Raw genomic sequence first — 22,233 nt, forward strand, 5'->3', positions numbered from 1 at the left:
AGCCCTTAGAAAATAAATGAATAGCGATGAATGGATTTGTTCACCTGAATTTGCCTTAGTGGGCAACCTGATTCAGTGATGAGCTGGTAAAGTGATCCTTTGGACCCATTTTCTGCTTCATATTCTACTGTATATACAAAGGTATATAAAAGCAGGTGCAAGAGTGACACAAGATGGTGCTTCTTGCACCTGCTCAGTGAGTTTGGGCAGTAGGCCTATGTGCAAGATCATGGGTCTCCTGCCTGTGAAGAAGCAAGTGGGTAGGAGAGAGTTGGATTGAGGGAGAGGGGGTGGGAGTTTCTGTAACCTGGGGGAGGGGGGGTTAGGTGGGTGACAGGGAGGCACAGTATTTAGGAAGGGATGGAGGAGAGAAGGTGAGATGGTATGGGGGGTGATATGAGGGGCAGGTGAGGCGGTATGGGGAAGTAGGTGAGGTTGTATAGGGGGAGGGGGATGGGTGAGGTGGTATGAGAGGTGGTGAGGTGGTATGGGGGAGGAGGTGAAGTTGTATGTTGGGTAGGTGAGGCGGTATGAGAGGTAGGTGAGGTGGTGGCGGGGACGAGGTGGGAAGAGATTTTACAGGTACTGCCACCAGCAGGATGTTTAGCTTACTTGAGTCCTTCAGTGCCACTGGTCAACCTGGAAATTCTCTGAACTCAGATCACTCCCAGCATTCCAGTTTACCTGCACAGTGACTGCTGCTGAAATGTGGGAGAGGAGTGACTAGTGTTTTCTGTCTGTCCATGGAGCCCGTAAGCAGTAGCACAATTGTATTGGCTCCAGCAATTAAACAGTGTCTGGTACAAGGCGCTCCTATCCTGAACTTTAGCAGCACAGATGGAGCACACTACAGAACAGGGCAGGCTTTTAGTGCAGTGGCTTTCCTGGTTGACTAGCAGTAGCTCAAAGTTCTAGTGGCAGCTTTGGGGAAGAGATACTAAAATTTTCCTTGCTGTCCTAATGCTGAGACACAGTCATTAGGGGAGTGCAGTTCATCTGCATATCACTCCACCAGGACTATTAGGGCTGCTACCTGCCAGAACTACTTCGCAACCAGTACCTTGGCAGTCCTCACGGTCCAGATGGAAAACAGATCCTCCCTGACAGGGCCCATCTGTGGACCTGACAGAAAAAAAGCCCTGAGGACAGCTTTAAAATACCCATGCACCTCCCTGACATTGCCCCTGTGTGCTGTTCACAAGCCCTGCAGCAGCAATTGGCATTAAGACTTGAGGGGCTGAACCCATCTGACCTGTCTTATCTATGCTCCTTTTAAACTTCTTTCAAATTACAGAATTGATATGACTCAGTCTCTCACAGATTCCTCCATACACAGCTCTAGTTCATCCTAAGTTAGCCTGCCCAGTGGAAAAGAAGAGACCTTTCATCAAAATCCATAGTTGACATCCAGTACCCCGACTTGGTACCCCAAAAGAGAGATCACATGCTTAGTACAGCATCACATGGTGCAGCATTCCTTCATGTCTTTTACCATGTGAATGGGGGAGTGCCCTGAGAGAGCTCTCTACTAGGGGACACAGTTATGAACATCCAGGAGTGAGTAGACATAACCCCTTTCTAACTCCCTGGGCAGTCTATTACACAAAAACTCACCAACATTGACTTTACTACAACACAGACCAACAAAAAAAAAAACAATAACATGAGGCAATGAACCCCAATAGTAGGCACCTGCCTACGTGAACCTTAACGTAAACCTCTATTTATTAATTTAAAGACAAACTCACCTATGCATGGGTGGGAACCAATCTATATGCTTTTTGAAGCAAAAACCCCCTTCGTTGTGGGACTTTAAGGGTAACAATAAAATGTATATAGAGAAATAATTATCTAAAATATTTTATTTATTGATTTTGATAAATTCTATGAATAATAATCTCATTATCAAATATTTCAATACAATGTTATAGCATATGACCATAAATGATTGGTCCATCAAACACATAAATATATAGTGAACATAGTGCTACTTGAGGAGTGGTACAGAGTCCAACGCGTTTCGAAAATATGTTAAGTAAAAAGAGTCTTCCTCAGGGATTCTGAATCCACTCCTGAAAAAGTACAACAAAATGTAAGTTTCAAGTCCATCAAAAGACCTACATATATTTACATTTACATATATTCATATAAAAATATGCATTTGCGACTGCTTCTCCCTAGGATGTAAATTGGAGATCTTTTACCCCCACCCACCCATTCCGCATCCCCTGAGAGGAATCCCCCAGTCCAGTCAAACCACATACCTGCGGAGCATGCACCCTGTTGAATTTCTCCCCTGGGGATGTATCCTATATTCCCAGATCAGAAAGCATTGTTTACATAACTTTGTACCAATCTATATGCTCTCCTACATCCCCAATACCAGAACAACTTGGGACCAACCAACAATCCGTATAAAATTCATGGTTACATGCAATTCTGAGATTTAGCACACATTTGACAGTTTAAAACTAATGCTCTGAGCAGTTTCTTAAGGCACTGGCATTGCACTGAATGAAAGCCCAAGATCTAATTTGCAAACAGTGGAATTCTATGCCAGCTGTGGAGGGTGTCACAGTACTACTGGTATGAGCCCACAGGCGAGCAGGTGATACAGGATCCCCCAGGATGTGGAATCTAAGGGCCAGCCGGTGTTCTGCCAGGGACCCCCTCACAGTGGTTTGGACTTAGCTGCGTGCTGACCCCAGTTCAAGACCCTCAGGTTCACCCTGCTCACAAGGAGAGTACCCAAAGACACAATGCAGGCAAGATGAATGGAGCAAAAGGATAGCTGAATAAGGAGTCAAGGTCAGGGCGGGCAGCAAACAAGCTTAATCAGGAGAACTAGCCAAGTCGGTACCCAAGAGATCAGTCCACGAGAAGTCAGGTTAGGAATAATGGCAAGGAAGGGGCTCAGGAACAAGTGTTGCTCAAGCAACCAGAAACTGGTCTGAATTGGATATAAATATGGAGACACATGGGAGGCTGGACAGGAAGTAGCAGGAAGGAAGGTATATTAACCATCAGGTGAAGCGGGTGACACCCATAGCTGCTAAGTCAGTGCAGCTAGAGCAGAGCACAGGCTTGTGGAACCACAGGTGCCAACAGACCTACAGCAGCAAAAGGTAAAACATACAAACAGTAAGACACAGATTAGCTCCGCAGCTGATCTGCGACAGAAGGCTTTTAAGGTCATATAGGGGTGGTGATGGACAATCAGAGCATATTTTGCAATTGATTGTTTTTATATGATCTTATTGTTTAAGCCAAGGCCAACGACAATACTATGACAGGCAAGAGAGGGCAGGACACCCCTAAAAAACATTAGGATGTAATGAAACTGACATCTTACAACAATTCTGGATTTGGGGCATCACTGGAGCTAGAGGCATCTTGTAATAGTACAAGACTTGAAGTCTGCATTTTTCTATTGTGGCCTGTTCAACACCAATTGTAGAAGAGACAGGTTTAATTTACAAAATGGAATATTCAATCTTACTAATTTTGCAGACTTTTTCATGAGTATTTTTTAGTTGCGCACTAATACAGCTGTATATATTTCATATGACTCGTCAGCTTTAGTTGAAGGGTAAGTTCACCTTTTGAAAATGAAAATGTGAGCTAACTCCAAATTTCATGGCCACTCCTCAGGACCCTGCTGCACATAACTGTTGTAATACCCCATGCTGCTTGTGTAGCAGGCCTTTACCATACTCTGCAATACACAGCCCCCAAGTGAGTAGCCATCATAATTCTTGCAAGGACAAGCAATCATTGGTTAGCGCAATCATGCATCTGAAGCTCCTTCTTCTGGTAAGCTGCCCCAGGACAAAGAATATTTCTCATTGGTCAGCGCTATTATGTGGTCACGCTGATTGATGAGCACTTGCCATTGTGAGCATTATGATAGTCAATCCAGGGCTGTGTATTAAAGTATTGTCTTATACGAACTGCTACATATGAAAGCACAGGACACCAATGGTATCTGGAGGGTTGGCCAGGATATATAGAGTGAGTTCACTTGAAATTTTGTGTGGATAAGTTCACCTTTTCACCAAAAATGTACCCTTTAAGGGTGAAAGATAATTTGAAGTGTGACAGTTCCTACCTTGTGAACCTGCTGTAGTCTTTAGCTGGTGTCAGAAGTCATCTGATGCTGCCCTGGCCACCATCTAACAAGAAACAACAATATCTCTCCTGCGCTCGAGTGGTATGCAGGAAGGTGAATCTTCTAGGCGGTTTTATGACACAAATTAAGTGGTCTTGCTACCCCCCTCAGGACCAAGGGTATCCAAAAGGCACTACAAGAAAACAACAAGAGAAGGGCGCACCGACCTTGTGCATTACCACTTAAAAGTTTATTAAAAGCAAAGAAGGGTAGCGTACAATATACTCACAAACGTAGCATATGAACAAGCATTTAGGAAATGGGCACCACTCGCTTCCAGGACACTTCTCTACTGCTGGATAGCGTGATGGCGTCCTCAAAACCTGATGTGGCATACGCGTTTCAAGGGTCCTCCCTCGAAACGCGTATGCCACATCAGGTTTTGAGGACGCCATCACGCTATCCAGCAGTAGAGAAGTGTCCTGGAAGCGAACGGTGCCCATTTCCTATATGCTTGTTCATATGCTACGTTTGTGAGTATATTGTACGCTACCCTTCTTTGCTTTTAATAAACTTTTAAGTGGTAATGCGCAAGGTCGGTGCGCCCTTCTCTTGTTGTTTTCTTGTAGCACCATCTAACAAGACAAACTGTACCCTGAGAAGATAATGTGTGAGGTCAGGCGGCTACCAAAGCAGCAATAGATTATCTCTGACTCCCAGACCGAAGAGTTCAAGAAGGTTGATCAAAACACTTCATGTGACCTTTCACCCCTGACTTGAGCTGAACAATGAGCAAAAGTACATGAAACTTGGGCAATGGTAAGTTCTCAAGAACTATTAAAGTAATTTAAGACCAAATATTATACTCTTGAACAAGTCCAGCTAATGATGACCTAATTTAGTGTTCGTTCTTCTTACAGCTCCTCCACTATATGAAGAAGATACATCTGAAACTCACCAGTGGCAGAGAAGTCTTCTTCAATGAGAATGGTGATCCTCCTGCAGCATATGACATCATAAACTGGCAGCTTAGCTCAGAGGGAAGACTGCAACATGTGATTGTAGGAAGTTATGACACTGGGAACACGATTGGAAATGTGTTCACTATCAATGCCAGTTTGGTGCAGTGGGGCACTAAAAAGAAAAAGGTAGGCATTGTATGCCACTTTTTGTACTGTACATCCTTCAATTACGCATATTGGTGACAATGGCTTTAGTAGGCTTAGGATATAGCATCTGTTACTGGTGCCATGGCAAGGCCCCTACCCTCCTGTTCCCCCAAAACACCATGACTCACTACTTCCCCTTTGGCTGGATACCCTGTACTCTTTCATTTCCAGGGCTCTATGGGCACAAACTCCTCACTAGTGATGAGCCAAACTGCCCAGGGTTTGATTCAGCAAGGGTTCGTTGAACAACAAAGTAGTTAGGATGCCGAAAACCAAACTCCATTGATAATCAATAGGGACGAATCTATCAAATTAAACATGCCCTTTACTACTACTTCACTACTCTGGAGAACATGAACCAAATAAAAAAAATATATATTTTTTGTTTTATTTGTTTTTTTTTTTGTTTTTTTTTTTAATTCCATGTGTTTGGGAGCAGTTATTTTTTTAGCACTAACAGCTCCAAAAAAGAGTTTTAAATTGCTGTAAAATACATCTCCCTTCTGGCTTCCTTTTTTCTAAAGAACAAATGGCATATAAATCCCAATGCCCTCCCCAAATTAAAAGGGTCTGGTACAGATTTTGAGGGGGACTCTACAAACAAAAAGGGTGAGGTTCCCCCTAAAAATTCATACCAGACCCTTAATCTGAGCACACAGACAGACTGGCCAGGAAATGTCGGGATGAGTGTGTGGCCCCCTCCTGAACCATACCGGGCCACATGCACTCAGCATAATTGTGAGGGCCTGCAGGTGAGGGACTTATCGGAATCTGTAAAACCCCTTTAATGATCAGGGGCATTCCAGATACTGACCACCCCTACAAGAATGAGTATGGGATAAAAAAAAAATCCCCAATAAACTGTCCCCTGTAAAGTCATTATCAATCATAATGTCCACAGATGATGACTTGCAGAAAATAAAACTAGATGACTTGCCACACAAAACCAATCCCTGATAGTAACACTAACCAAATGACAGCTCCTTGAGTTGTCATTGACTATATATTACAAAGGTTGTGTGTGTGGGGGGGGGGGGGGTGGTCCATGGCCATGTGGCTATTCGTTAGAGAATGATGTAAGGCTCCCTTTCCCGCCCTTTTGTTTAAATGGTTGGGAATTTCACGCCATGTGGGTTAATAATACCAAGTGACATCAATGGTTGGTAAGGTTGCATTGTGTGCAAACAGCTGCTGCTTCCTTAACAACTATTGACAGTTAGAATAGCATCATTGGTCAGACATATTTAGGTAATGGTGTAGCCCGTTCCATTCACCGCCCATTTGCTTACATGGTCAGGGATTCCCAGTCATTCATAAATGTTGTGCTTACTAAGGATGCAGTGGATGCTGCTTCTTTAGCAACCATTGTATTATTTACAAAGTGAATTTTTACTTTGTTTCAACTCAGACTCTGATCCTTTAGTAAGTCAACCCCAATGTCTCTTTTTTTCTTCATGTTGCCACCTTTATATTTCTCCCCTACCTGCTGTGCAACTTTTTGTCCTTGTTTTAACCTTGACATCCTAACTGGAGAGCCTATACCCTTATTACATGCTCAATATGCTCATAACAAGACAATAATATGGATCTCAGTTGTTATAAATAAATGGATCATGAGGCTGCCATTTTCAAAGCGTTTCTCACTTGGCTTCATCAGGAAGAACAGAGGTTACTGTATATATTGTGAAAGAAAATAGGTGCGCGAACCTAAAGTAATGAAAAGTGAAGTGAAAGCAGCACTGAAATATAAATTAAACGTGAAAGGATGGCAATATAAGAAACATTACCAAAGTGCGCTAAACAAATAATGAACCAATTGTTCAAAAATACATGGATGGTGTCCGGGTTGACACCAAAATCATATGCATTCAATCCAAACAAAAGTGCAAAAACTATAAAAAAGTCTTTCTTTTCAAATTGGAGTGAAGGTGAGGGAGTGTTGGGAGGTGGGTGGGGCCTCGTCCCAAAAAATGATCCAAAGTGGTTCTCAGTGACCTGATATACACATGTGGACACCTAGTGTTAGGAGTGGACTCTTACCACAATGTGGAGAGATGTGAGCATGTGCTATGTTGTGTCCAGAAGTCCCAACTGATCAAGCTGGCAGGGATGGCTCTCGGAATGGACCGGAACAATCAGCTGCTTCCAAAGTGGGGAGGGATCTGTAGGCTTCCAAGCAGGGGGAGATGCCAAGACAGAGCAAACCCAGAGAAAAGAAGAGGACTATAGTGCATTACCTTCGACTTTATTAATGAACTGAATGAAGATACACTTACACAATCCAGACGAACAGACAGCAAATACAGGGCGGTCGCGGATGTCTGCAGTACAAACCGGGACCTATGACAGCACGGCTGGCTCCCCCCGACGCGTTTCCACTAACAAGTCGGCTTCTGGGATTGGAGCTCCTATCCCAGAAGCCGACTTGTTAGTGGAAACGCGTCGGGGGGAGCCAGCCGTGCTGTCATAGATCCCGGTTTGTACTGCAGACATCCGCGACCGCCCTGTATTTGCTGTCTGTTCGTCTGGATTGTGTAAGTGTATCTTCATTCAGTTCATTAATATGATTTTGGTGTCAACCCGGACACCATCCATGTATTTTTGAACAATTGGTTCATTATTTGTTTAGCGCACTTTGGTAATGTTTCTTATATTGCCATCCTTTTACTTTATATATTGTAGGTTAGGACTAGGGATGATCGAACTTTTGAAAAGTTCGGTTCGACCAGAACACCCGAACTTCACGAAAGTTCGGTTCGGATTTCAGAACCCCATTGAAATCAATGGGACCCGAACTTCTGTAATCAAAAAACACCATTTTTAAGCCCTAAAACCCAATAAATGCCCCTAAAAAGTGCCTAGGGTTCTGGGTCATGCCCCAGGGACTATTAATCACACAAAAAAAAGTTCTTAAAAATTGTCATTTTTGATAAAAAAGCCAATTATTGAAAAATTAAAAAAAAAAAAAAAAGAGATTTTTTTGATTTTTACTTTGGATTTAGTATCTGGGGGGTCTAAAAGGTGTGCATGTGAAGTTTCAGCTCTGTAGCATGTCCAGAACCATGAAAAAAAAAAATATAATTTTTCAGTAGAACAGGGATGTGGTTCGGGAGCCTCCTTTAACTTTAACACCTATATGATCTTTTTTTCTGGTTCTGGACATGCTACAGAGCTGAAACTTCACAGGTACACCTTTTAGACCCCCCAGACACAAAATCACACAAAAAAAGTTCTTAAAAATTGTCATTTTTGATAAAAAAGCCAATTATTGAAAAATTAAAAAAAAAAAAAAAAAAAGAGATTTTTTGATTTTTACTTTGGATTTAGTATCTGGGGGGTCTAAAAGGTGTGCATGTGAAGTTTCAGGTCTGTAGCATGTCCAGAACCCCCCAAAAATTAGCATTTTCTTATAATTTTTATTAGAACAGGAATACGGCTTCTCTACGGCGCTTTTTCTTGCATTTATCGGGCATTTTTGGAGGCAGGCATGACTTTTTTTGGATTTAGTGTCTGGGGGGTCTAAAAAGTGTACCTGTGAAGTTTCAGCTCTGTAGCATGTCCAGAACCAGAAAAAAAGATAATTTTTCAGTAGAGCAGGGATGGTGGGACCCCTCTTTTACACTTATATGATCTTTTTTTGGGGTTCTGGACATGCTACAGAGCTGAAACTTCACAGGTACACCTTTTAGACCCCCCAGACACAAAATCACACTAAAAAAGTTCTTAAAAATTGTCATTTTTGATAAAAAAGCCAATTATTAAAAAATTAAAAAAAAAAAAAAAAAAAAGAGATTTTTTGATTTTTACTTTGGATTTAGTATCTGGGGGGTCTAAAAGGTGTGCATGTGAAGTTTCAGGTCTGTAGCATGTCCAGAACCAGAAAAAAAAGATTGTTTGTATTAGAAAACTTTAAGCACAGGAATATGGCTTCTCTGCTGTAACACCTTGCCGGTTTAATAGCAGGCATTTTTTTGGGTTCTTTGCAGTCAGGAAAAACATCTGAACTTGTGTATAGTGGTACTGTGCACAAGTTCTGATGTTTTGCCTGCCTCCAAAACCCCCCAAAAAATGCCAGCAAAAACACACCTGGGCATTTTTTTTTTGACGCTAGCGTTTTTTTTGGCATTTTTTGGGGTTCTTTTGAGGCAGGCAAAACATCTGAACTTGTGTATAGTGGTACTGTGCACAAGTTCTGATGTTTTGCCTGCCTCCAAAACCCCCCAAAAAATGCCAGCAAAAACACACCTGGGCATTTTTTTTTTAACGCTAGCGTTTTTTTTGGCATTTTTTGGGGTTCTTTTGAGGCAGGCAAAACATCTGAACTTGTGTATAGTGGTACTGTGCACAAGTTCTGATGTTTTGCCTGCCTCCAAAACCCCCCAAAAAATGCCAGCAAAAACACACCTGGGCATTTTTTTTTTTGACACTAGCGTTTTTTTGGCATTTTTTGGGGTTCTTTTGAGGCAGGCAAAACATCTGAACATGTGTATAGGGGGTATATATAGGCATATATGTCTGAATATATACCCCTAGACATATATAGGTGTGATAGTAGCAGAAATATATTACTGTAAATGATTTCATTAGCGCAAGCATTTATTTCTGCTACTATCACACCTATATATGTCTAGGGGTATATATTCAGACATATATGTCTATATATACCCACTATACACATATTCAGATGTCATGTCTGACATCAAACATGTCCTCAAAAAAGCACTGGCAGTGGCAGCCCCTGCAGCATTAAAAAATGCTTGCTGGTGAGAAGCCACATGCCTGTGCCGAAGCAGAGAAATGATCATTTCTCTATAGCGGTCACCCTGCCATAGCAGTCACTGTCAGTTAACCCTACACTACACTACGGTCCCCTGACACTTAACACTTTCCCTACAGAAACTAAATTTTTGAAGCTAACTTAAGTGTAAAGGAGCACTCTAACTACACTAGATATCCCTTTCCTCACACTAAAAATAGCTAAATGACACTTTTAAAGTAAAATTAACAGAACTGCTTCCACTCTCTTCCATGTCCATTATAACAATGCTGGGAATATGGCGGGGGCGATCTTATATACTGGGGGGCGTATTCACTAATGATTGGTCTAGGGACCCCCTAGTCACTCCAATCACATTCCTAGCATTCTTCTGCCCCCTCAATTGGCTTTTGCTAATGGTTCTGGTCCAATCACGGGCTTTTAAAGCCCATTTCCTGAAGCATTGCATTTTGGGCGGTTCTGGTTGCCGAATTCCGAACTTTTTGGGCAAAAAGTTCTAAATTCGGCCGAACCTCGAACACCCAATGTTCGGGCCGAACCGATGGTGGACCCGAACCGTTCGATCATCCCTAGTTAGGACGACAGGATAAATATGCAGTGTAATGGATGAGACAAGCAGTTAAACCCTGGAATCCAACCATTGAGTAAGGACTATAGAGGGACAAAAAAGAGTGAGGTGTCAGATGGCAGATATTCTATTTAATATCTGCCTTCCACTGTGTTGGCTGTCATTTGCCTTTATAGCCATAAAAAATGGGGGAAGAGAAAGGAAAAGAAGCACTCCTCTTGATATATTTCAAAAAGATGTTTTAGATCACCACATTTCTTCTATGGATCACCACATTTTCCCTACTATGAAATAGCTGGATATTGTACACCCTACCAAAGACCATAATCACCATGCCAAAATATATTACTGCCAAGTTTTGGCAAACAAAGTTATTGTTTAGGCAAGTTGTACAAATAAGGCTCCAGAAGAAGATATGTATACCGCTAAATGTGAGCATGTACAATAAGTCAGGTAAATTGTGAGTTAAATTACAGGTGTACAAATACCAGTATTTAACACTCATATTTGTGAGGGCTCATTCGCAAAATTTGCAGTGACTGGCATTTTTCTACACTTAATTAATGCTAGTCACCACTAGGGCATAATAAAAGCTATTGTTTTCTTTGTGCCCTTTTAACAATACACAGTTTCCTTAAGGTGCGTTGCATAAAAATAAAGATGTGCTGCATTTTTGTCTGCAACGCAGTGGAACTCACTTCCCATTTATGCATGGTCACTCTCCATTTCTGCATGCTTACTAAGGTAAACAGTGTAAGGCACCATCCCCAATGCCTGCACACAACATAAACCAGCCCATGTGCTAATACAGGCAGTTTGTGGCAAGTGTGATTGGGTCCTAAGTCTCCATGTTTTTGCAGCTTTGAGAATCTTCATTTTTTTTTCTGACTTGCATAAATAAAAGGAGCAGGTTGGAGCACTGATGACACAGAAGAGCCAAATGTCCATCAGTACTTGGTTTTGCGATTTTAGAGATGAGACTCATTTCCCCATAAGTACTTTTAGTAGCATTAGCCCAATCTTGAAATGTAAATGGAGCAGACTGATTCCTAATAGGAGGGTTTTGTTCATTACAATCACCTGGTGCACAATGAGAAGTAGCAGTAGCTCACCAAACTAAAAAAATTCCTATTGCAGAGGATGCCTAAAATTTTACTTTTATCTTAACCCAGCCATAGATGGACCAAATCTCGTCCAGTTTAGCAGGACCGGCCGAGATTCAAACCATGTCTGGGCAGGCTGACTGTACTCAAGTTGATAGATCGATTAACTTGGGTACAACCAGCATGTTGGGTTTTTCATGTAAGTATTGCCAGCAGGTATAGCTGCTAGCAATAATCACTGTGTGTTCTCACGGCAGCAGAGACGGCTTCCCATGTTCCCCCACTGGGAGAACACAATGGCTCTGCAGAAGGCAACACAGTCAGTGTTGATGGGGGAATCGAGCAAGTTTCTTTCCTGCAACCCAACCTGTGGGTGCCTGGAACTAAAGACTCACCCTAATAAGGAGATAAGGTGAGGGACAGTATCACGCATCCATCATTCCACCATAAATATGGGTGGGTCAACATACCAATTTTGAACTTTTGCAAAAAAGGCGGGAAATGGGGAAGAGTCCCAATTAAAAGTTGGTTTAAAGTGACCCTGGGCGGCTTGCAATATCAAAAGTTACAGATTTTATTGGACTCATATAAAATATTATGTAGCACTTTTGCAAAATATTGACCCTCCACCTATTACCACAATAACAACGTTGTTATGAATAAAATAGGCAGCACGCACTGGGCCCAATCACACAACAGAAATTCAACGAGGGGTATGTGGTCTTCTATCCAGATTTAGGCATCAATCATGTCATGTCATGCTCAACTGAGCAATGTTGACCGATCTAGAAATGAAGATATATAGCATGATTGTGGCCATTTGGGATTGTGACAGTAACCTCCTTCGCAGTAACTACTGAGATAAGAGGGATCATACACCAGTCTCTGTATTTGAGAAAATATATTTTCCTACTGAGTGGGGCTGGGTTATTTCCTTTGTGGTTGTATAGGCCATCGGCCTTCATTTCTATATTGATCAGTTGCTCAGAGCTTTTGACATGATTGATGCCTAAACCTGGATAGAAGACCACATACCCTTGTTTGAATTACTGTTGTGTGATTGGGCCCAGTGTGTGCTTGCTATTTTATTCATAACAATGTTGTTATTGTGGTGATAGGTGGAGGGTCAATATTTTGCAAAGCTGGGGTCACTTTATACCAACCTTCAATTGGGCCTCTTCAAAGCCACCCCCCACCCCACACCCACTTTTCTGTGGTTGCATGACTCCAGGATGAAATATTGTATTGAATTTTACAGAAAACTACAGCCACTGCAGATTAAAAAAGAAAGGTGATTTCCAATAACATTAAATTGCAATAGGGCTTGTGTAGAAGGTAGATTTAAATAACAGGAAAGCTGTAATTATTACTAAATACCTGATCATCGCTAATCACTGTGGTTAAGGTTACATTTTGAAACGTGAAAGTAATTGCTTTCAACTTTAGTGCCATCCACTTTATTATTTCCCTATCCAAGTAGCAGATTTAATGCCCCTTGCTGACTGAGATCAGTACCTAGCCCTCATACCTATTTATTTGACATTTTGGCTAAATTTAGTGTTCCACTATGTGAATTTTAAATGATAATTTCTGCTTATATCCCAGATCCCAGAATCAGTCTGCAGTCAAAGTTGTCCACCAGGTTCCAGGAAGGTCACAATAACAGGGCAACCTGTGTGCTGTTTTCAATGTGTTCCGTGTCCTTATGGAGAAATCTCCAACCAGTCAGGTGAGCAACATATTATAAGTAGGGTTGAGCGGACACCTAGATGTCCGTGTTCGACGGGTTCGGCCGAACTTTAAAAAAAAGTCCGGGTCCGTGTCCCGGACTTTTACCGAACTTTTCCCGGACACCGAACCCCATTGAAGTCAATGGGGACCCGAACTTTAAGGCACTAAAATGGCTCTAAAACACCAAAGGAAAGGGCTAGAGTGCTGCAAATGGCAGCAAAACGTAATTAAGAGCATGGCAAGTGCTCTGCAAACAAATGTGGATAGGGAAATAACTTAAAACAACAAAAAAAAACAGAAAAATAAAACAATGTTCTTCTTCATCTCTGAAGGACGAGGCCCATATGGAGTAGGAGGGAGGTTGAGGTGGTGGTGGATGTGGCGGTGACATAGGCGTGCGCACAGGGTGTGCTGGGTGTGCCTGGGCACACCCTAATCACCTAGGGCACATAGCATTGCCAGTGAGGAGATGGGAAAGATCTCCCTGGGACCTGCTCTGCTCTATTTCTCCTTGCCTACAGGTACATGGCCCCGATACATTACTCTCCCTGCTGGCAAACACATGCATGTGTATTTCAACTTTGGGGTGCACACCTTAATGCAATAGGCTGCGCACACCTATGGGCGGTGTAGGTGGAAGCGGCGGTGGAGGAGGACCAGGGCCGGATTAACAGCATCATGGGCTTGGTGCTGAGGATTTTGAAGGGCCTTAAGGGCCGTGCCTTGCCATGCACCCAGAGGAGGAAGGGTGCAGCCATGCATGCCTAATTCAACATGGGATGCTGTCTCTGAAGCCCATAAACACATCCATGCATCGCCAACTGTCCCTCCTTGTCCGGCCTTCACGCTGTGTGGGGAGGTTCTGAGGGTGCTGCCTGGGGAAGCGAGCATAGAAGCCAGACTTCTGTGTTTACAAGTGACAGAAGAGCGGTAACAGTGAATATGGCCAACCCGGGGCCTATATAAAAGGTAGGGGCCTGGAGCTGCAGCTCCAATAGCCCCTACATTAATCTGGCCCTGAGGAGGAGGACGAGGTAGCCAACACTGCTTCTTTTCAAAAATTTTAAATGAGGGTACACCCCAAAAGAGTGAGAAAGAGCAAAAATGGAACAATGGGTGGGTAAGGTCGGTATCCATTGCTATTCTGCATAAGGTACGGAAAAGTCCCGTGGGATCCATGCCTGGTTCATTTTAATGAACGTGAGCTTGTCCACATTGTCTCTGGACAGGCGGCTGCGCTTGTCTGTTATAACGCCCCCAGCCGTGCTAAATACCCGTTCAGATAATACACTGGCTGCAGGGCATGCCAGCACCTCCAAGGCGTAAAGGGCAAGCTCAGGCCATGTGCCCAATTTGGAGACCCAGAAGTTGAAGGGGGCAGACCCGTCATTCACTACATGTAGGCGTGTGCACACATACTGCTCCACCATGTTGGTAAAATGCTGCCTCCTGCTAAGACGTTCCATCTGAGCTGCTGGTGCTGCTGTTTGTTGTGGCGTGCTGACAAAGCTTTTCCACATTTCGGCCATGCTAACCCTGCCTTCTGAGGTGCTGGCGGTGCCCTGGTTGCGTTGGCGACCTCCTCCTCCTCCTCCTCTGCCTTGTGCTTCCACTGTGGCCCCGCTGTCAGATGGGAATGCCAGCAGCATGGCGTCTACCAGCGTGCGCTTGTACTCGCGCATCTTGCGATCGCGCTCCAGTGAGTGAATTAAGGACGGTACGTTGTCCTTGTAACGGGGATCCAGCAGCGTGGCCACCCAGTAATCAGCACAAGTTAGAATGTGGGCAACTCGGCGGTCGTTGTGGAGACACTGCAGCATGTAATCGCTCATGTGTGCCAGGCTGCCCAGAGGCAACGAAAGGCTGTCCTCTGTGGGAGGTGTATCGTCCGTGTCCTCTGTATCCCCCCAGCCACGCACCAGTGATGGCCATTAGTGATGATCGAACTTTTGAAAAGTTCGGTTCGACCAGAACACCCGAACTTCACGAAAGTTCGGTTCGGATTTCAGAACCCCATTGAAATCAATGGGACCCGAACTTCTGTAATCAAAAAACACCATTTTTAAGCCCTAAAACCCAATAAATGCCCCTAAAAAGTGCCTAGGGTTCTGGGTCATGCCCCAGGGACTATTAATCACACAAAAAAAAGTTCTTAAAAATTGTCATTTTTGATAAAAAAGCCAATTATTGAAAAATTAAAAAAAAAAAAAAAGAGATTTTTTTGATTTTTACTTTGGATTTAGTATCTGGGGGGTCTAAAAGGTGTGCATGTGAAGTTTCAGCTCTGTAGCATGTCCAGAACCATGAAAAAAAAAAAGATAATTTTTCAGTAGAACAGGGATGTGGTTCGGGAGCATCCTTTAACTTTAACACCTATATGATCTTTTTTTCTGGTTCTGGACATGCTACAGAGCTGAAACTTCACAGGTACACCTTTTAGACCCCCCAGACACAAAATCACACAAAAAAAGTTCTTAAAAATTGTCATTTTTGATAAAAAAGCCAATTATTGAAAAATTAAAAAAAAAAAAAAAAAAGAGATTTTTTGATTTTTACTTTGGATTTAGTATCTGGGGGGTCTAAAAGGTGTGCATGTGAAGTTTCAGGTCTGTAGCATGTCCAGAACCCCCCAAAAATTAGCATTTTCTTATAATTTTTATTAGAACAGGAATACGGCTTCTCTACGGCGCTTTTTCTTGCATTTATCGGGCATTTTTGGAGGCAGGCATGACTTTTTTTGGATTTAGTGTCTGGGGGGTCTAAAAAGTGTACCTGTGAAGTTTCAGCTCTGTAGCATGTCCAGAACCAGAAAAAAAGATAATTTTTCAGTAGAGCAGGGATGGTGGGACCCCTCTTTTACACTTATATGATCTTTTTTTGGGGTTCTGGACATGCTACAGAGCTGAAACTTCACAGGTACACATTTTAGACCCCCCAGACACAAAATCACACAAAAAAAGTTCTTAAAAATTGTCATTTTTGATAAAAAAGCCAATTATTGAAAAATTAAAAAAAAAAAAAAAAAAAAGAGATTTTTTGATTTTTACTTTGGATTTAGTATCTGGGGGGTCTAAAAGGTGTGCATGTGAAGTTTCAGCTCTGTAGCATGTCCAGAACCAGAAAAAAAAGATCGTTTGTATTAGAAAACTTTAAGCACAGGAATATGGCTTCTCTGCTGTAACACCTTGCCGGTTTAATAGCAGGCATTTTTTTGGGTTCTTTGCAGTCAGGAAAAACATCTGAACTTGTGTATAGTAGTACTGTGCACAAGTTCTGATGTTTTGCCTGCCTCCAAAATTCCCCAAAAAATGCCAGCAAAAACACACCTGGGCATTTTTTTTTTTGACGCTAGCGTTTTTTTTTGGCATTTTTTGGGGTTCTTTTGAGGCAGGCAAAACATCTGAACTTGTGTATAGTGGTACTGTGCACAAGTTCTGATGTTTTGCCTGCCTCCAAAACCCCCCAAAAAATGCCAGCAAAAACACACCTGGGCATTTTTTTTTTTGACACTAGCGTTTTTTTGGCATTTTTTGGGGTTCTTTTGAGGCAGGCAAAACATCTGAACATGTGTATAGGGGGTATATATAGGCATATATGTCTGAATATATACCCCTAGACATATATAGGTGTGATAGTAGCAGAAATATATTACTGTAAATGATTTCATTAGCGCAAGCATTTATTTCTGCTACTATCACACCTATATATGTCTAGGGGTATATATTCAGACATATATGTCTATATATACCCCCTATACACATATTCAGATGTCATGTCTGACATCAAACATGTCCTCAAAAAAGCACTGGCAGTGGCAGCCCCTGCAGCATTAAAAAATGCTTGCTGGTGAGAAGCCACATTCCTGTTCCGAAGCAGAGAAATGATCATTTCTCTATAGCGGTCACCCTGCTATGGAAGGGTTTTGTCACCCTGCCATAGCAGTCACTGTCAGTTAACCCTACACTACACTACGGTCCCCTGACACTTAACACTTTCCCTACAGAAACTAAATTTTTGAAGCTAACTTAAGTGTAAAGGAGCACTCTAACTACACTAGATATCCCTTTCCTCACACTAAAAATAGCTAAATGACACTTTTAAAGTAAAATTAACAGAACTGCTTCCACTCTCTTCCATGTCCATTATAACAATGCTGGGAATATGGCGGGGGCGATCTTATATACTGGGGGGCGTATTCACTAATGATTGGTCTAGGGACCCCCTAGTCACTCCAATCACATTCCTAGCATTCTTCTGCCCCCTCAATTGGCTTTTGCTAATGGTTCTGGTCCAATCACGGGCTTTTAAAGCCCATTTCCTGAAGCATTGCATTTTGGGCGGTTCTGGTTGCCGAATTCCGAACTTTTTGGGCAAAAAGTTCTAAATTCGGCCGAACCTCGAACACCCAATGTTCGGGCCGAACCGATGGTGGACCCGAACCGTTCGATCATCCCTAATGGCCATGAGCTGGCCTGGGTGCCACCCTGCTGTGAACATGGTTCCATCTCCTCCTCCAGCTCCTCCTCCTCCTCATCCTCCTCATCCTCCAGAACTGTGCCCCTGCTGGACAATTGCGTCCCTGGCGTTTGCGTGTGCAGGAACCCACCCTCGGAGCCCCTTGCGAATGACTGCCCTGAAAGCCTTGGAAATGTTACCTCTTCATCCTCCTCCTCCTCCTCATCCTGTGCCACATCCTCTTCCATCATCGCCCGAATTGTTTTTTCAAGGAGGCATAGAAGTGGGATAGTTAAGCTGAGAACGGCGTCATTGCCACTGGCCATGTTGGTGGAGTACTCAAAACAGCGCAACAAGGCACACAGGTCTCGCATGGAGGCCCAGTTATTGGTGGTGAAGTGGTGCTGTTCCGCAGAGCGACTCACGCGTGCGTGCTGCAGCTGAAACTCCACTATGGCCTGCTGCTGCTCGCACAGTCTTTCCAGCATGTGCAAGGTGGAGTTCCACCTTGTGGGCACGTCACATATGAGGCGGTGAGCGGGAAGGCCGAAGTTACGCTGCAGCGCTGCCAGGCGAGCAGCAGCAGCAGGGTGAGAACGCCGAAAGTGCGCACAAACGGCCCGCACTTTCTGCAGCAGCTCTGACATATCGGGGTAGTTTTTAAGGAACCTCTGCACCACCAAATTCAGCACATGCGCCAGGCAAGGGATGTGCGTCAAACCGGCTAGGCCCAGAGCTGCTATGAGATTTCGCCCGTTATCGCACACCACCAGGCCGGGCTTGAGGCTCGCTGGCAGCAACCACTCATTTGTCTGCTGTTCCATGCTCCTCCACAGCTCCTGCGCGGTGTGTGGTTTGTCCCCCAAACAGGCAAGTTGTAAAACTGCCTGCTGTCGTTTACCCCTGGCCGTGCTGAAGTTGGTGGTGAAGGTGTTACGCTGTCCGGATGAGGAGGCGGTAGAGGATGAGGAAGCGGAGTAGGAGGAGTTAGGAACAGGAGGCAAACTGAAGCGCCCTGCAATCCTCGGTGGTGGAAGGACATGCGCCAAATTGCTATCCGCCTCAGGCCCATCCGCCACTGCATTTACCCAGTGTGCCGTTAGGGAGATATAACGCCCCTGACCGTGCTTACTGGTCCACGTATCCGTAGTTAGGTGGACCTTGGCACAGATGGCGTTGCGCAGTGCACACCTGATATTTTCCCCCACTTGGTTGTGCAGGGAAGGGATGGCTTGCCTGGAAAAGTAGTGGCGGCTGGGCACGACGTACTGTGGGACAGCCACCGACATAAGGTTTTTAAAACTGTGCGTCTCCACCAGACGGAATGACAGCATTTCAAAGGCCAATAATTTTGAAATGCTGGCATTCAGGGCCAGGGATCGCGGGTGGGTAGGGGGGTACTTCCTCTTCCTCTCAAGTGTTTGGGAGATGGAAAGCTGAACGCTTCCACGGGACATTGTGGAGATGGTTGTTGGTGACCCAGGTGGTGGTGTTGCTGACAGATCGTCTGTTTGCGGGGTGGCAGGTGCCGGTATCACTACAGATGTGGCTGGAGCGGCCGAGACTGCAGCAGAAGAGGAAGCAGGATGAGCCAGAGACGTTTCTTGGTTTTGAAGGTGTGTACTCCACTGCAGCTCGTGCTTTGCACTTAGATGCCTGATCATGCAGGTTGTGCTCAGGTTGAGAAGGTTTATGCCTCGCTTCAAGCTCTGATTGCACAGGGTGCAAACCACTCGTGTCCTGTCATCAGCACATTTTCTAAAGAACTTCCACGCTAGAGAACTCCTTTGAGCTGACTTTGGTGCGCTCGTTCCCTTGCTGCGTTGGGCAGTAGCGGGCGTAGTGTCTAGGGCACGGCCGCTCCGCTTCTGCACCCTGCTCCCTCTTCTGCTGTGCTGGTGGCTCTGTGCGACCACCGCCTCTTCCTCCAAACTACTCAGGTCACCTGCATGACGTTCATTCCATGTGGGGTCGAGGACCTCATCGTCCTCCACATCATCTTCCACCCAGTCTTCACCCCTGCCCTCCTTGTCGGTCTCCACAATGCTGAACGCCGCAGCAGTTGGCACCTGCGTTTCGTCATCATCGGAGACGTGCTGCGATGATCCTTGCATGTACTCATCTTGAGAAATAAGTGGTTGGGCATCGCTGCACTCAATCTCTTCCACTTCTGGGGCAGGGCTAGGTGGATGGCCCTGGGAAACCCTGCTGACAGAGTCCTCAAAAAGAATAAGAGACTGCTGTATGGCTTGGGGCTCAGACTGCTGGCCTGATTTGCAAGGGGGTGAGGTGAAAGACGGTTGGACATTGGCTGCAGGTGCCAACTCTGACCTTTCTGTAGTAGACTGGGTGGGAGACAATGTGAAGGAACTGGAGGCACTGTCAGCAGCAAACCAATCTACTATCGCCTCAACTTGTTCTGGCCTCATCACTTCTAGGGGCGTTTGATGCCCTACCAAATACTGATGCAGGTTCTGTCGCCTACTCACACTTGAGGAAGGTGTTTCACTTGTGCGTGTAGCTGGCACAGATCGACCACTTCCTCTCCTTGCAACAGGAGCTCTACCAGCAGCACCACGACCCAGGCCACGGCCCTTATTTGACGGTCTCCTCATATTTCTGTAATTTAAGATCTTGCCCTAGAAAGGTTTTTATTGAATAGCGGAATAGGAAATATGATCCAAAAAAGTGTATGTATCTCGCACGTACAAAACCACACTAGGCCCCAATTACTATTGTTTCTACCCCTAAAAGGATGGATGAGGAGTAGGAGGAGTATGGAACAGACAGCACCCTCAAATCTTCAGAAGTATGAGATGAACCCCAAAAACTTGGAAAGGTGGATCTCACACGTACCGACACAGACTATCCCGCAATTCAATTGATCCTCAAAGGTTTTTATTGAATAGCGGAATAGGAAATATGATCAAAAAAAGTGTATGTATCTCGCACGTACACAACCACACTAGGCCCCAATTACTATTGTTTGTACCCCTAAAAGGATGGATGAGGAGTAGGAGGAGTATGGAACAGGCAGCACCCTCAAATCTTCAGAAGTATGAGATGAACCCCAAAAACTTGGAAAGGTGGATCTCACACGTACCGACACAGACTATCCCGCAATTCAATTGATCCTCAAAGGTTTTTATTGAATAGCGGAATAGGAAATATGATCAAAAAAAGTGTATGTATCTCGCACGTACACAACCACACTAGGCCCCAATTACTATTGTTTGTACCCCTAAAAGGATGGATGAGGAGTAGGAGGAGGAGTATGGAACAGGCAGCACCCTCAAATCTTCAGAAGTATGAGATGAACCCCAAAAACTTGGAAAGGTGGATCTCACACGTACCGACACAGACTATCCCGCAATTCAATTGATCCTCAAAGGTTTTTATTGAATAGCGGAATAGGAAATATGATCAAAAAAAGTGTATGTATCTCGCACGTACACAACCACACTAGGCCCCAATTACTATTGTTTGTACCCCTAAAAGGATGGATGAGGAGTAGGAGGAGGAGTATGGAACAGGCAGCACCCTCAAATCTTCAGAAGTATGAGATGAACCCCAAAAACTTGGAAAGGTGGATCTCACACGTACCGACACAGACTATCCCGCAATTCAATTGATCCTCAAAGGTTTTTATTGAATAGCGGAATAGGAAATATGATCAAAAAAAGTGTATGTATCTCGCACGTACACAACCACACTAGGCCCCAATTACTATTGTTTGTACCCCTAAAAGGATGGATGAGGAGTAGGAGGAGGAGTATGGAACAGGCAGCACCCTCAAATCTTCAGAAGTATGAGATGAACCCCAACAACTTGGAAAGGTGGATCTCACACGTACCGACACAGACTATCTCGCAATTGAATTGATCCCCAAAGGTTTTAATTGAATAGCGGAATAGAAAATATGATCAAAAAGAAAGTGTATGTATCTCGCACGTACACCACCACACTAGGCCCCAACTACTATTGTTTGTACCCCTAAAAGGATGGTTGAGCAGTAGGAGGAGGAGTATGGAACAGGCAGCACCCTCAAATCTTCAGTAGTATGAGATGAACCCCAAAAACTTGGAAAGGTGGATCTCTCTCACACGTACCAACACAGACTATCCCCCAATTTAACTGATCCCCAAAGGTTTTTGATTAAATAGCGGAATAGAAAATATGATCCAAAAAAAGTGTATGTATATCACACGTACACAACCACACTGGGCCCCAATTACTATTGTTTGTACCCCTAAAAGGCAAGATGAGGAGTAGGGGGAGTATGGAACAGGCAGCACCCTCAAACCTTCAGAAGTATGAGATGA

At 44.1% G+C, this 22,233-nt stretch overlaps 1 protein-coding gene across 1 annotated transcript in view; it reads left to right on the top strand.

Annotated features, from left to right (window-relative positions):
* Positions 1–5,040: 5,040 nt before the first annotated feature.
* The window catches only part of LOC309554504 (vomeronasal type-2 receptor 26-like), a gene marked incomplete at both ends in the record, with an annotated part of 28,477 nt that continues 11,284 nt past the window's right edge, over positions 5,041–22,233 (top strand). Inside the window, 2 exons of the mRNA XM_082256253.1 lie at positions 5,041–5,256; positions 13,331–13,454. Of these exons, the coding sequence (XP_082112379.1) occupies positions 5,041–5,256; positions 13,331–13,454 (340 nt within the window). The remainder of the gene's footprint in view (positions 5,257–13,330; positions 13,455–22,233) is intronic.

This window comes from Pelophylax lessonae (genome assembly GCF_965119305.1).
Source record: "Pelophylax lessonae genome assembly, chromosome: 4".
NCBI lineage: Eukaryota > Metazoa > Chordata > Amphibia > Anura > Ranidae > Pelophylax > Pelophylax lessonae.